General features: G+C 50.5%; 6 protein-coding genes across 6 annotated transcripts; all 6 read right to left on the reverse strand.

Annotated features, from left to right (window-relative positions):
- Positions 1-160: 160 nt before the first annotated feature.
- Positions 161-628, reverse strand: N7477_006371 (uncharacterized protein; the record flags this gene model as incomplete). Its single annotated transcript, XM_056968034.1, has 1 exon — positions 161-628. The coding sequence occupies one exon, from the start codon at positions 626-628 to the stop codon at positions 161-163; it is 468 nt and encodes a 155-aa protein (XP_056820830.1).
- A 420-nt stretch (positions 629-1048) lies between these two features.
- N7477_006372 (uncharacterized protein) lies at positions 1049-3020 on the reverse strand (the record flags this gene model as incomplete). Its single annotated transcript, XM_056968035.1, has 6 exons — positions 1049-1357; positions 1427-1802; positions 1859-1914; positions 1965-2360; positions 2417-2767; positions 2826-3020. Coding segments are annotated over 6 exons (1683 nt in total), but the record flags the coding sequence as incomplete, so codon positions are not given.
- Positions 3021-4373: 1353 nt separating this feature from the next.
- Positions 4374-5573, reverse strand: N7477_006373 (GNAT family N-acetyltransferase; the record flags this gene model as incomplete). Its single annotated transcript, XM_056968036.1, has 1 exon — positions 4374-5573. The coding sequence occupies one exon, from the start codon at positions 5571-5573 to the stop codon at positions 4374-4376; it is 1200 nt and encodes a 399-aa protein (XP_056820832.1).
- A 909-nt stretch (positions 5574-6482) lies between these two features.
- On the reverse strand, positions 6483-8366 carry phoD (phosphate:H+ symporter; the record flags this gene model as incomplete). The annotated part of the gene is made up of 3 exons (XM_056968037.1): positions 6483-7231; positions 7285-7812; positions 7853-8366. The coding sequence occupies 3 exons, from the start codon at positions 8364-8366 to the stop codon at positions 6483-6485; spliced, it is 1791 nt and encodes a 596-aa protein (XP_056820833.1).
- A 1458-nt stretch (positions 8367-9824) lies between these two features.
- Positions 9825-11232, reverse strand: N7477_006375 (SNG1 family protein; the record flags this gene model as incomplete). Its single annotated transcript, XM_056968038.1, is given in 3 exon segments — positions 9825-9973; positions 10033-10632; positions 10650-11232. 3 exon segments carry the CDS (start codon positions 11230-11232, stop codon positions 9825-9827), a joined length of 1332 nt encoding a protein of 443 aa, XP_056820834.1.
- A 1524-nt stretch (positions 11233-12756) lies between these two features.
- N7477_006376 (uncharacterized protein) lies at positions 12757-13128 on the reverse strand (the record flags this gene model as incomplete). The annotated part of the gene is made up of 1 exon (XM_056968039.1): positions 12757-13128. The coding sequence occupies one exon, from the start codon at positions 13126-13128 to the stop codon at positions 12757-12759; it is 372 nt and encodes a 123-aa protein (XP_056820835.1).
- Between the last annotated feature and the right edge of the window lie 366 nt (positions 13129-13494).

The following is a 13494-nucleotide window of genomic DNA, read 5'->3' on the forward strand; positions in this document are numbered from 1 at the left end:
TGCTAAAGTAACTTTGACATTCGAAAAGAACCCCAAAGCATCGGTAACACACCGCATGAAACCCACCGTCCCACTGAAAACATAAGAAAAATCATCCCGCGTCCTCGTTGATTCCCATTAATCGCATTCCCATCAATCATGTGAGCGTCAAACTTCACCATCAAGCAAAAAGTCCCATTACCCCAGAACAAAACAAGACAGCTAGAACACCCAATCCACCCTTACTAACACCATTCACGGCCGCGGCATTAGTACTGGTACTAGTCCCAGTACTCGAGTGCGTGCTCGTGGTCGTCGAGGTACTCTTCGTCGAGGTACTCTTCGTCGTAGTCGCCGCCGCAGTGGCAGTAGCATTCTGCTTTCCTTCGCAGAAAATATCACGGTAATTGTTCGACTGGCTCATCAGGCAATCGGAGAGTTCGCCGACGGTCTGTCCCTGCGCGAGACAGTAGATGCCGCAGTCGGAATCGTATTTGACTGGGCTGTTGCCTTTACAGCAGGTGTCGAAGACGGAGGTTATGTTGCCGGAGATTTTGGCGGCGCAGGCTGCGTCGGTGATGGGGATTTGGTAGACTGAGGCGCCGCAGCCGGTTGCTGTGGCGAGGGCGGATGTTGTTGTGGTGGTCATTTTGGAGGTTTGGTTGGGATTGGACGGGAGATGGAAGATGGAAGATGGAAGATGGAAAGTGTAAAGTGTAAAGTGGGAAATAGAAGTGGCTGAAGACTGGAAGATTCCAGATTGTTTGGGGAGAAAGTAGAAAGTAGATGAATTGTTAGAAAGTCATGGAAGCCAAGGCAGATGAATTAATTTATGTTCCTTGCAAGACAAGGCCCCAATTTGTGACTAGTCTCGGTCTGCAGAACCCTGTTTTCCATGCTGCGTTTTTGTGGGGGTGAAACTCCACCCGATCTAATTATAACTGGATCCATCACATCTGTAGAAGAGAATAGAAAGAAATAGTTCCCACGCCACATGGGAAAAAGAATCAAGAGCCTTGCGTTTTGTTCAACCAAGTACAGTGCAATACTATTATCTCCTTGCTCACTGCATCTTCGTCTCCACAAACTCCTCAGAGTGCGAGGCATCCAACTTCTTCTCTGGAGTCTCCACACCGACTAATTCCAATAGGCCAATTTGGCTCTCAATGCGATGCTTGCGCTCGGCGTCGGCTGCGGCCAGACCGGATGATCCGAACAATTCGTCCATTTCCTCCAGGGTGCGGCCCATGGTCTCCGGGACCATGAAGATGACGTAGATGATGCCGACGACGGTAATACAGCCGAAGAAAATAAAAGTACCGTAGGCGGACGTAGAGATGAACGGAGAGGTAGAAGTTCCGACCGCAAAGTTATTCAGCTAAAAAAACAAATTAGAATCTGAATGAAATCGTTACAGGGAAGAATGGGGGGCGGGGGAACAACATACCCAGTTACTGCTACCACCGATACTAACACCCTTGGCGCGCATGCTGAGAGGGAAGACCTCGGAAGTGACGATCCATGCAACGGGACCCCAGGAACAGGCAAAATTGATGACGAAGATCCATACGAACACAATAGCAGCCCAACCGGCTGCCCGGTTCTCATCAAACCTACCCTCGTAGGATCCGATGATACCCGCGACGATGAAGTGGCAGGCAGCCATACCTGCAGCACCGGCGATCAAAATCTTCTTCCGACCAATCTGATCGACGAAGAGTACGGCGGGGATGGTAAAGAGGAATTCGACGATACCGACGACTCCGGTCGCGAGGAGGGCAGTTGTGTTTCCGGGAAGATCCATGTTCTTGAAGATGAAGGGGCTGTCATGGTGTTAGTCGCTGTGAGTGTGAGAGAAAGTGTGGGAGGAGAGGCTTACGCGTAGTAGTTGATGGCGTTGATACCATTCCATTGTTGGAATACCATGATCATGCACTGGAAATATTAGCGATTGGTTTCGACCATCAGAGGGAGGGAGCTCGTACAGCAACGCTAGTACGCTTGAATAGCGACTTGTTCGTGATAAGCGACAAGTAATCGAGGCAACCAATTTTGAAATTGCTCTTGAACGAGCCATCCTGAAGGTGAGGGTATTTCTCGGCAGCAGTCTCGACTTCGAACATGTGCAGACTCTTGATCTCGAGGAACTCGATACGAACCAGGAGATCATCCGTCGTGGTACCGCGCAGACGGGCAAGAGTCTGCAGGCATTCCTCCTCGCGGCCGGTATTCATAAGATGGCGAGGTGACTGCGGCATGAACATCATCATTCCCACTGCTAGGACCAGAGCAGGCAATAGCTGGATGCAGATAGGGACCAGCCAAGCCGCGTTCGATTGTGTATCGCCCGTCCCGCCAATGTAATTCGTTCCATATCCAATCTACGCCTCGTCAGTATATGCGTTCGCGAAGAATCCAGGGGGGAAAAAGAACATACCCAGAATGAAATCATGATACCAAAGGTAATAGCCAACTGCTGCACGGCAACCAGCGAACCACGAATCTCAGGCGGCGCTAGCTCGGCATTGTATAGAGGCACAATCATGGACAAACTACCAACACCAAGACCTGTGACGAACCGTCCTCCAAAGACATAATCCTTGTTGGTCGTGCAGGCCTGCACGATGACTCCAACACAGAACACCACCACAGCAACCAGAACTGTCAGACGACGACCGAGACGATCAGCGAGATATCCGTTGATGAGGGTTCCCACCCAAGCACCAAGTTCAAGAATAGAGGTCATCAAGCCTTGCTTGATGCCCGTCTCGGCAGCATATCCATTTGTCTGATCATGTCAGTGACAATGCGCGAAATACTCAAAAATGGGGGAATGATATACATACGGCAACGGTGAAAGAGTGCATAGTCAAGACCTGCGCGAACATTCCCTGGTTATAACCATAAACCAATCCACCCAGCGACGCGAACAGGCCAATGGCCGAAGTCTTCTTGTTACTGATCAAACCAAAGATACCAGCTTTGCCAGCAAGCTCGGCACGCTTGGCCGAAATGGCCGTCTCACCAGCGAGAGGAACCATGATGAATCCGTTTCCAAAAGATTAGCGATGAGACCAGGCTCAAGAGTAGGAGATCATCACTCCTTTTTATCAGCTCCGATCATCCAGCAACAGGGGGGAAATACCCCGGCCCTTTATCCCCACGGGGCACTAGCTGCAAGACTTGCCGGTCATATCCGACTCCACAGTCGCCGTGTTAACCGGGTCGGGCAGAGAACGGAAGGATCGTAGACAGCCCGTGCGCGTGGCCATTTACCCGGGCCAAGATGCATAGGTAAGTTACGGGAAAGGGGATATGGCTTGGGCTAGGCGAAGGCTTAGCCGGTGGTTGACGCCGTGGCTTGGAATTGAATTTCCGAGCATCGAACTCCAAACACGACTCTGCCAACTTGAGCATATCATATTCTATATTTTTTTTTTCAAATTAGATTCTATTCTGGCTTCAATGTAACGACTCGGTCAAGAGGATGTGTGGAGAAAGCTCCGGGTTCAACAAAACGGGACTACCCACTTCTCCACAATCATGGAGTTACTTCTCCCCGCGTGTCGTCCAACCGCTGACACATCCCATTGAACCCCAGATCACACCCGAACTCCAGTCCAGTCGGTGATCCTAGCTAAACCTAGCTAAACCGGAGACATTGGAGAAAGCCGCATTGAATTAAATCTCCCAGACACGGAACATACCCTCGGAATGACAAAGGGATGAAGGCCGAACCCAGCTCCACCTCTGTCCCGACCGGCCGATGAGTCCCCCAATTTAGCCTGATATCCCTCCGACGCCCAACCCGCCATCCACGCCTTTCCCGTTACCAATAGCTTATGCAGCTTACCTGGTGGCTTGATGGGCGAATCGGCTTCGGACGGAGTGCGTCGATGCCGAATGCGTCGGTAAAACCCCGAGCTGAACCTCACTCCGACTTTGCCCTGAGATATTGTGCGGGTCATAATCGGGTAAAATGGGTTGTTGTCTGGGGGTATTACCCGGTAAATGCTCTGGTAGGGTTCCTCCAGGTTAAAGGACCGGAAAAACATGTGGCGTGACTCGGCACCTTGTTCGGCTTTGACTCGGTGATGGGTCGATTTGGACTGTCCGGTCCGGGGTGTTTTAAGCCAAGACGTCCGGAGGGGAGGCCGGGGACGTACAGCAAGGCTAGGCGTGCGTCATTCAACGGATATTTCCGCCGACGGTGTCTTTACAAGAGCTTGGTGTTGCGTAGCAGATTTTGCTTTGGGAGTAATCCACAGCCTTCCAAGGACTTTTACGGAAGTACGTCTGTCAACTCTAGAAGATATTGGAATCAAAAGCGGTAATGTCTTTGTTTCGGCTGAAAAATTAATTGGTCTGCAACCCGCGGAAATAGAAGACAACCTCTATGGCGACCTAGAGCTCAGTCTTCCCCGACACTCAGATACATCCCTTGGGGGACTCTTGCCCCGGTAGGCAACTTCATTCTGGACACCAACAAGCTGAGCCTTTACTTCATCAATCCGGAAAAGCGTCTTTCGCTCCTCCCGCTCCTCCATGTGCCAAGGCGTCGAGTAATGTTTCACCTCCCAGTAGAGAGTCTCCTTGGCCCTAGCATCCTGTTTATCCATTTTCTTATTCAAGAACGTTGGGAGCACACGCAGGGAATGGGCATGGTCATCAGCAAAGAACAAGAATTCAAGATCGTTATCAAGAGCCCAGCGAACGACGAATCGAAGAAGTGTAAGACCGATGCCCTGACCACGGTATTGTCGCTTGATAGTCCATGCCCGAATGCAGACCTTCTTTCGATGATAAGTGTTCATCAAGTAGCTCATAGGATGTCTGCGTTTCACCTCTCGACCAAGCTCAAATCCCGGATCTGTATCCCGCTCCCAGGTATCGATTATCCGTAGCACGATAGCGCCAATGACCTCTTTGCCGAGACGGGTTATGAATACATAATCATCTCTTTCATCTCGTGGGTACGGTCCGGCTTTCTCGGCTCGACACAGATTGCCCAGTCGCGTTTTGATCCAGCGGGGACCGTAGAGCCAGCTCCAGCGTCCGACCTTCTCGGCTTCGTCGAGGTATCCGCGTACCACAATTTTGACAACTGTCATGATGACGGCCATGATGCAGGCAATGGTGATGAGAATGACAAGCCAGTCTGAGGAATCGTGGGCTCGTTCGACAATGAGATATGGAATGCTGCCGATGATGGGCAGCCAGCATACCGGATGTAGGAGGAGGGATCGAGCTGCGATTTGACGCTGCTGGGCAACGGAGTCGGAGATGAGGTGTAGAGCTGGGATGAGGTCTTCATCGGTGCGGGCGATGTAGGTTGTTGCTTCATTGGGATCAGTGGACGGACGTGGGTCGGTCCATTTGGCGGCGACGAAGTTTTGGGTTCCATCGGGGGTCCATGCCTCTCGGTGCTTGCTCTCATCCTCACGTCTCCAGAAATTTGTGACGGGCTCTGGGAATTGAGCCTGAGTCAAAGCATCAACGGACTCTCGTGGCGTCGGCTCAAGCCGCGTGGTATCTCTGACTGCTGATGAGACAGTGCAACCCTGGGAGAGTGGAATCACCGCCTCACGCGCCATCTTGTTTCTGGAAATCTAGACGGCGTTGTATGGAATAAAAGTGTGGTGAAGCAAGTCAGGGTAGGGAAGTGCTCAGACTAGAAATGTTGACGGCAGTGAGAGACGCCGAAATCAGCTCGCAAGCTCAGGAACAGGCAGCACTGGGACTGACACGGAATCTCCCAGGCAGATCACTCACTGGAGATGAACTGTGGCTCAAAGAGATATTCGGGGATCAGAACAGGACTAGTAGGCTGACCTTCTCTCCAGCCACTTCCCACGACATGTAAGTGTAATGACCCATAACTACCTCTGTGGTACTGACCTCGTTTCATTGGGCACAGACATACATTCTGTCTCGCCGGGACCCGAAACAAGTCAAAGCCAGTCTGTCTAGTGAGGCCAATTCCTGCTTATGGGTAATGTTAAGCAGCTACAATGTCCCCGTACCTTTGATGGCCCAAATCTAGAAACGGATTTAGATTCCTACGACGGGAAACCCAAGTAAAAACAGATTGGATCATCCCAGATACGCACCTCGTGGTCTAAGGCAGGTAGCATCGTCGCGTGGTACACATGCCTTCGTACAACTTTCACAACTCATCGAGGTAATGCCCCGACTGTCTCGTAGCTTCAGGTCTGCACGTACCCGTCGCACTTAGAAATGACCTATTCATTTGCATATTACAATGGGAGCAACGAGATTCAAGCAAGAGTTTTCATTAGCGATTATTTTGAGCTTCACAAGCGTAGTTGGAAGATATCAAAGCCGAACGGAGTACAGATTAAGGGAGTAAAGTAAAGGAAGTAAGATAACGCGAAATGCCTCCATCAGCTCCTGTGAAAAAGAAAGAAAAGGCCCATTGTATTCCCTTTCTGGCGGGTTCAGACCAGGCTCAGACCCAGTAGTGCAGGTTGTTACACAAGAGTTTAGTTGCCGTTGCCCTGGCCATGAGCGTAGACAGTGTCGCTCTGTGTGCCAGTGCTTTGGACAGAGCTCAAATTGTGGTCCTTGGGGCGAGTGTAGTCTTCCATTTTGTCTGGGCTGGTCGTGTTCATCTCAACGGATGGATTGTTATAGTAGTCCTCACCACTGAGTTGCTCTAGGGTCTTGCGCTTCGTCTCGGGGATCAAAAGAGTGGTGAAGACACCACAGAGCATAAACAGAGCGAATATCTGCATAACATGATTGAGCCAGGGCGAGTCAGAGTTGTCCTTCTTGCCACCGCGGTGAACGAGGGGGCCGAACACGCACTGGGCGATGATGGCCCCAATCTTTCCAGAGGCTGCACTGATACCGTGCGAGGTCGAGCGGTAGCGAGTTGGAAAACACTCGCCGGGGACAATAAACGTAGTCGCATTGGGTCCGAAGTTGAAGAAGAATTGGGCAAGGATGTACATTGCCAAGAGGCCGTTGTTTGAATTTTTCAGGGGCTCAAAGGCAAAGCCGATGATGATGAACAGAATGGTCAAAAGGATGAAGCCGGCCAGTTGGATCGGCTTACGGCCGAATGTATCAACCGTAGCCACGGTGACCCAGTAACCGGGAATGGCACCAGCGCAGATCAAGATAAGGTTTCCAACCGCGTTGCGGTAGAAGGTCTCGTACACATTATTTCCACCAGTCCAGCCGATGGCACTCAAGATGATTGAGTTGTTGAGACCAAGGCCATAGAAAGCTGAAAGAATGATTGGCATGGGGTCACTTTCAATGGGGACAGAGCCAACTTACCAACATCGAGGAAGAACCAGGAACCAGCAGTGCCGAGGAGAACTTTTCCATTTTTCCAGTTACCGTAGTGATGGATAAAGTCCTTCCAGCTGGCTTTGGGGGCAAGATATTCTATGCTCTCATTGTGAAGGACCATGATGCGTTGAATGTCATCGGGATGGCCCTCGGGGTGTCCCTTGATGTAGGCGCGGATATCCTCATCCGCCTTGACAATGTCGCGGTTAACGTCGAATGTGTAGCGAGGGGTCTCGGGGATAGTCAAGCGGTAGTAAAGAGCTGCACAAGCAGGCACTGCTCCAAAACCGATCACAATACGCCACATCTTGTCAACGGCGAGCTGGCAGACTCCGGAGCAGTGAGCCACATCCTTGGCGCTTTCCAGGGACTGACGAAAGCCCGCAGTCACAATGAGTGCCAGGATAGCTGCGGTGAACTGACCAATACCCTGCATGGCAAAAACGGAGCCCATCATTGCACCACGCCACTTGGTGGATGCGAACCTTGTGTCACGAGTCAGTTCCGTCCCACCTCATGTTAGAGAGATTATTGGGGACAAAGTCAAACTTACTCGGAGGTAATGATGGAGGAGAGGGGTAATCACCGCCGATACCGATGCCCATAATGACACGCCAGAAGATGAGAAGACCGGTGATAGAGATTGCGCGAGAACTGGAAGAGAGAGCCTGGGCGAGAGTAGCCATGATAATGATCATCAACTCGATTCCGTACATGCGCTTACGACCAATGCGGTCCGCAAGCCAGCCGAAGAAAAGCTGACCAATGACAGTCCCCCCAGAGGTTGCAACTTTGATGGCGGTGTCCGAGTTGGATGGGAGCTTGCCCGGGTTAGTCTTCGCACCCTGCCAGTAGACAGCCCCGATCATGGACACAGTCAGATTGATGGCAAAGATGTCGTAAGAATCTGTGAAGAACCCAACTCCAGCGACAATAACGGCACGAACATGGGGCCAACCGAAGGGAGCGTTGTCAATCTTGGCCAAAGCCAGACGACGGCGCTCAAAGGGGTCTGATATGCTCGAGACCTCCTCGGGAGTCATTCCAGCCTCCTCGTGGCGATCCATTCTGTGAAGTGTTTTCTTCTGCTGTGTAGCTTGTTGAAGAGCAGTGCTGCAAAACGATGAGATTTCAGCGTTGAGCTTGAGGAATTTGCGGATGAAGCGATGGAACTGAGGGCACGGAAAACGCTGAAGAAGAGAGAATAGAAAAGAAGAAGACGAAAGAAGAAAGAAGAAAAAGGACTGTGAGACGTGGGAGATTGTCCACGCGAGAGATGACGGTTACACCCTTTTTCCCTGTTGAGAGACGGAGGTAGCATCATGGTACCTGTTGGCATTAGCAAAATGCCTATACATCAGCGGGTACCTGGGTGATAGAGTCAATTCAATCCTGGGGATAACGGGCTCATATCTGGCTGGTCCAATGAGAGATGCAGAACCGGGCACATGGATTGAACGAGTGGACGTCGAAAATGCATTCAGATCGGAGCTTCCCTATACATGGCTCCTGCCAGATGAAGCTTAAACACGCCACACGCGAGAACTTGCAATTCTGTCTCCGAGTTCGCGAGCTGCCGAGGAGGATTGGCTTGAGTGTGTGGTAGAAGTGATGTTTTGACAAATCCTGTTATCCAACTTGGTCACGAGGTGCACTTTCCTTTGTTCCTTCCCTTTTGAGGGATACACCTTTCCACGCAAATATTGCCTGTTCTCGGCCTTTTCATGCAATGTATCATCTTCGAGAAACTTATGATACAGTTTCACCCTGTCAATTGGTAACAGCCTGTGGTCAATGCCAAACACATCCGCTATGATTCAGCAACATACGTGATTAGCTCATGGCCACACCGGGCCCAGATCGGTCTACTACCTCATTTCAACATTTCAGAACATCACCTCCTAGCCGGAATGCATGCCTACGGCCCTATCCACGGAACTAAGCCCATCCAAGATCGTACTGTCATCACCACATCAGCGCGGCAAAGCATATCTCAGCCACGGGTGGCGTGTCCGCGCCTTACTTGGACATCCCTGTTCATCAGCCCAACAAGGTTCAGGGGAATGACATCAAGGGCCCAGCCAGTCCTCTTACCGAGAGACGGACACTGGAAACTCGGGAAATCGCACAATCCAATTGAATATCCAGATCAGTCCAATTGAGTCCACCCACAAGACCGAGCGAGAACATCGAGAAGCTTCCATGATGTGAAGTACAAGTTATAAACTTCAACAGACTTCAAAGTGCCGAGCTATTGCCACCTAGAGCCTAGAAGGACCAAGGCCTCGACGAAACCAGTTATACGGCGAGCTGGCATTCGAACGTGCACTGTCTACGTAGTAAACTGAGACTATGCGATATAGTTTGTCGTAGTAATCCCACCAATCATATGTTTCACCTCAGTAGTAATTAATTATATTCGCGTTCTTCTGTCAGTTATCGATATATATCGTCGTGTTCGAAATATGTACAGCATGAATCAACTTTTTGAGGCCTGACCCAGCCACACATGCCTCTAACCCAATCTACATCCCCCTCTTCATCTTCCAACGCATAATGAATGTCGCAAATGGATAGAATGCCAACGAAAAGACGACCCAAATAAACAATATTCCAAAGTCCAACCCGATCCTCGAATGCGTTCCGAACAAAATCGTCCGTAGAGCCTCGACAACTAAACTCAGTCAGTAAAGCCGTGCAACTTAAAAAGTAGAAAAAGAAAAAAAAACTCACTCCGATGCAAAGGCCAAGCATATCCCCACCGATAAAAGACCGGAGACAGGTCAATGGCATAAAAGCCCGTTGCGACATTCGTAATGACCCAAAAGATAAGGAAAAACGAAGACCACGGCATTCCTAGGATCATAGCCATGTTCTCACATGGGAAACCTAGCGCAGCCATCCCCACCCAATTCAACATCCAAAAGACAACAAATGAGCCCTTTCCATACGCATTTGCATTTTCGGCGGAGAGAACCTCCGACGCAGGCTCGTTACTAAATGGAATCTGGAACGCCAATGAAACAAGCGAGTAGAATAATGAAAGGAAGAAATAAGCGACGATGTTGGAGACCATGCGCCATATTAACCAGTGCGGAATTTTGAGAGGCGGGTGAGTATCGGATTTGATGAACTGGGCGTGAATGGGCATGAGGAAAGGGAAATTGAAGTATGCAATGATGATCAGGTAGATCAAGCCGATTGAGACGGCCGGTGCGGCGACGGCGGGCGCGAATGGTCGGAGATCGATAGTCGTGATGCCAATGGCTGGGTTGATGGCTTGCAGGGTACGGAGGCTAGATTCGTATTTCCGGAGACTAGCTCCCGGGCCCACTGTGGGCCGAAAGCACTGATGATGGAAGCTTGGAACACGGATAAATCCGGCAGAATGTAGTTGTAGTATGTACTTTCATCACGGGCGGAGACGATGATCGTTTGAATAACGCCGGTCGGGTCGTAGGATTGGTTATTGTTGGAAATGGCGGAGCGGAGGAGGGTAGTTGCGTTTGGGTTGATGATCACTGCGGCGTAGGCGTGTTCGTCGTAGATGGCTTGACGGACGGCCCAGGGGTCGTTGTTGAATTGTTCCGGAGAGCGGATCTCGTAGCCTAAATGGAGGCTTGGGGAGGAAATGAATTCATTGGTGACTTGTTTGACGACCGGTCCGACCAGTGTGTCAGAGGAATTGTACGGCGTTTGGCCGTCGAAGTCGACGACCCAGACTTTGAGCGCTTTGAAATTCTTTTCTGTTGCAAATTGGGAGCCCCAGAAGATTGATAAAACCCATAGCACAAAGACGCAGAGAATGAGGACGGTGCGGGCCCATTGGATGAACACTTTCCGTCGGGTGGTTTTCAGCGCCGGATCGAAAAATCCGACAGGCGCTAAAGGAGTGAAAGCTTCCTCGCTCGAGTTGGAGAGCTTTTCAGACATTTTTTGAGCAGCTTGGCGATGCTGCTGGTGTTGGAAAAGGAAGAGTCCCACATATATGTTTCGTGAGGTCGTGAGGTCGAGGTACCATCTGCTCCCGGACAGCTCGGCCTTTATCCGTTTTGGGAAGATCGACTACTTGTGTCCCGTAAAGATCCAGACTCAGCTTCAATGTAGTTCAACGTTTTATCTCCGCGAGGTAAATTCATGAACCTTTAAGATAATTTCAGTCCCGGCGAATGTGAGGTCGGCATTCGAAGGTTTTATCGCTTTGCTCTGGCTTATCGAGGCAAGGAAGGCGTACTCCTGTTTGTCCGAGTCCTTGATCGGTCGATTACTTCATTCTAAAACGAAAACGCGGTCGCATCAATGCAACGTCTCATTGAAACATCTGTCATGTTGAAGAAGACTTTTAATAAGCATCATCCTGACACGCGACTAGATGCCGATCTAATTTCCATGTAAATGATAGACTTGGAGGATATTCGGGGACTCTCAAGGTCGTGCTTAGCGAACACACCTGGACAAGGGCCTGAAACGCCCCTTTGGCAGTCCGTTGAACAAGTAGAACAATACACGAGAGATTTCACATCGTCATCCGAGTCCTCGTGCCTAGAAAGAGGTCCGATGTCCGATCGAAGCGGTCCCCGCAAACCCCTTGCCGCGGACACATGCGGAATGAGGTCGCGAGCCATTTCATCAATACAAATCTCGACCAAGCTTTGCCAAGGGTGTTCCTCAGTCAGGACATATTGACCAAACAGGGGTAATGTTCCAGGGAGTTCCCCCCGGATTGTATCAGACACAAGTGGTTTCCCAGTCTTGCATAAATTAAGGAAGTCCTAGACAGGAGTCCAACAGCCAGGTCCCTCCTTACTAGACGCCGTGCCTGTATACAGGAAGCACGATCAAGGGATCTCAAATTTCCACATGAGCACGTCTATTTGAACAATCGAAAAGCACTGCACGAGGCATGTCGTGCTCCTACACATCTCAGCCCCCCTTGCAACGTGCCTCCTTGAAGGGTATGATTTTCAGGATCGCAGGATCGCAGGATCGCAGGATCGAAGGATCGCAGGATCGAAGGATCGCAGGATCGCAGGATCGAAGGATCGCAGGATCGGGGGGGACACCAATTAGACAAGTGGTGTACATAAGGCACAGGCACACGAAACATTAAACTCGAATCAAATGCAACGAAAATGCCCCATCGCCACCATCTGGGCGATGATAAAACCTGTCATTGGTTGCGAGACCCCCGGAGCCACCACTCTCTCTCCACAAATCGGAAGACCGCAATAGGCCCATGCTACCATAAGAAAATTAAAGATCAAAAGAATGATTCATCAGTGCAATTCATCTATGGGTATATCGTAATCTATCGCCATTCTATCCCGGGGCACACCCGTTCCCACGCACTCTCACATAAAAAGAAGAAGCCAAGAAACGCAAAAAACAATCCAAACTCCAACACCGGGTCCAGCCCAAGTTGAAATCTTGATCATCAGAGAAGTCTCAAACCCAAATCTACTCCTCATCACAAGTAACCTGATAAGATCCATACCGGTGACCCGATACAGGAACGCGACAAGTTTCCGAAGTAGTCAAAGGACCCGCAATAACCGACATCTCAGAATCGTCGCACATGGTGTTATCGTAGAACTGGATGCGACAGCCTTCAGAGATGGCATTCAATCTGTACGCCGCGGCCTCGGTGGGCAGGTTCGCACGGCAGCCTGTACTTCCGGACCCGATGTGCGCGTCGGCAGTGCCATTGCATCGCACGGTCGGGAAGAGGTCGAAGTTCCATTCTGCGGCATCGCGGAGGTGGAGGAGAGGGAAGGCGGATGCGTTGAGGAGAAGTGATGCGGAGAGGAAGATGCGCAGGAGGGACAGCATGGTGGTTATGAACGAGTGTCTTTGTGTTGTTAGTTGTGGTCGTGGACAAGCCAAGTCAAGGGAGGCGGCATACCAGGCGTTTTGTAGCCGTAGATGTTAGGATAGGGTCCTGTTCCTGGTGATCAAAAAAAAAGTGGACAAGAGAAGGGTTTAATATTACGGTCAATAGAGCCAAGGCTGGCCCCGCCAGCGCCACTCACGGCCTTGTTTCAAAATTTGCAGATCTCGCCAGCCAAGAGATGGCGCCGTTCCTGCAGAGTGTACGTATACTTGGTCTTGGCGATCAGCTGTCGGAACCCGGAAGATTCTATCCTACTGAAGAAATAGCGAATGCTAAAAAGAGTAATATCTATGAAAATTGGTAAG

This window comes from Penicillium maclennaniae, assembly GCF_028827695.1.
Source record: "Penicillium maclennaniae strain IBT 15551 chromosome Unknown utg000006l:1.0-2513246.0:1.0-2515036.0, whole genome shotgun sequence".
Taxonomy (NCBI): domain Eukaryota; kingdom Fungi; phylum Ascomycota; class Eurotiomycetes; order Eurotiales; family Aspergillaceae; genus Penicillium; species Penicillium maclennaniae.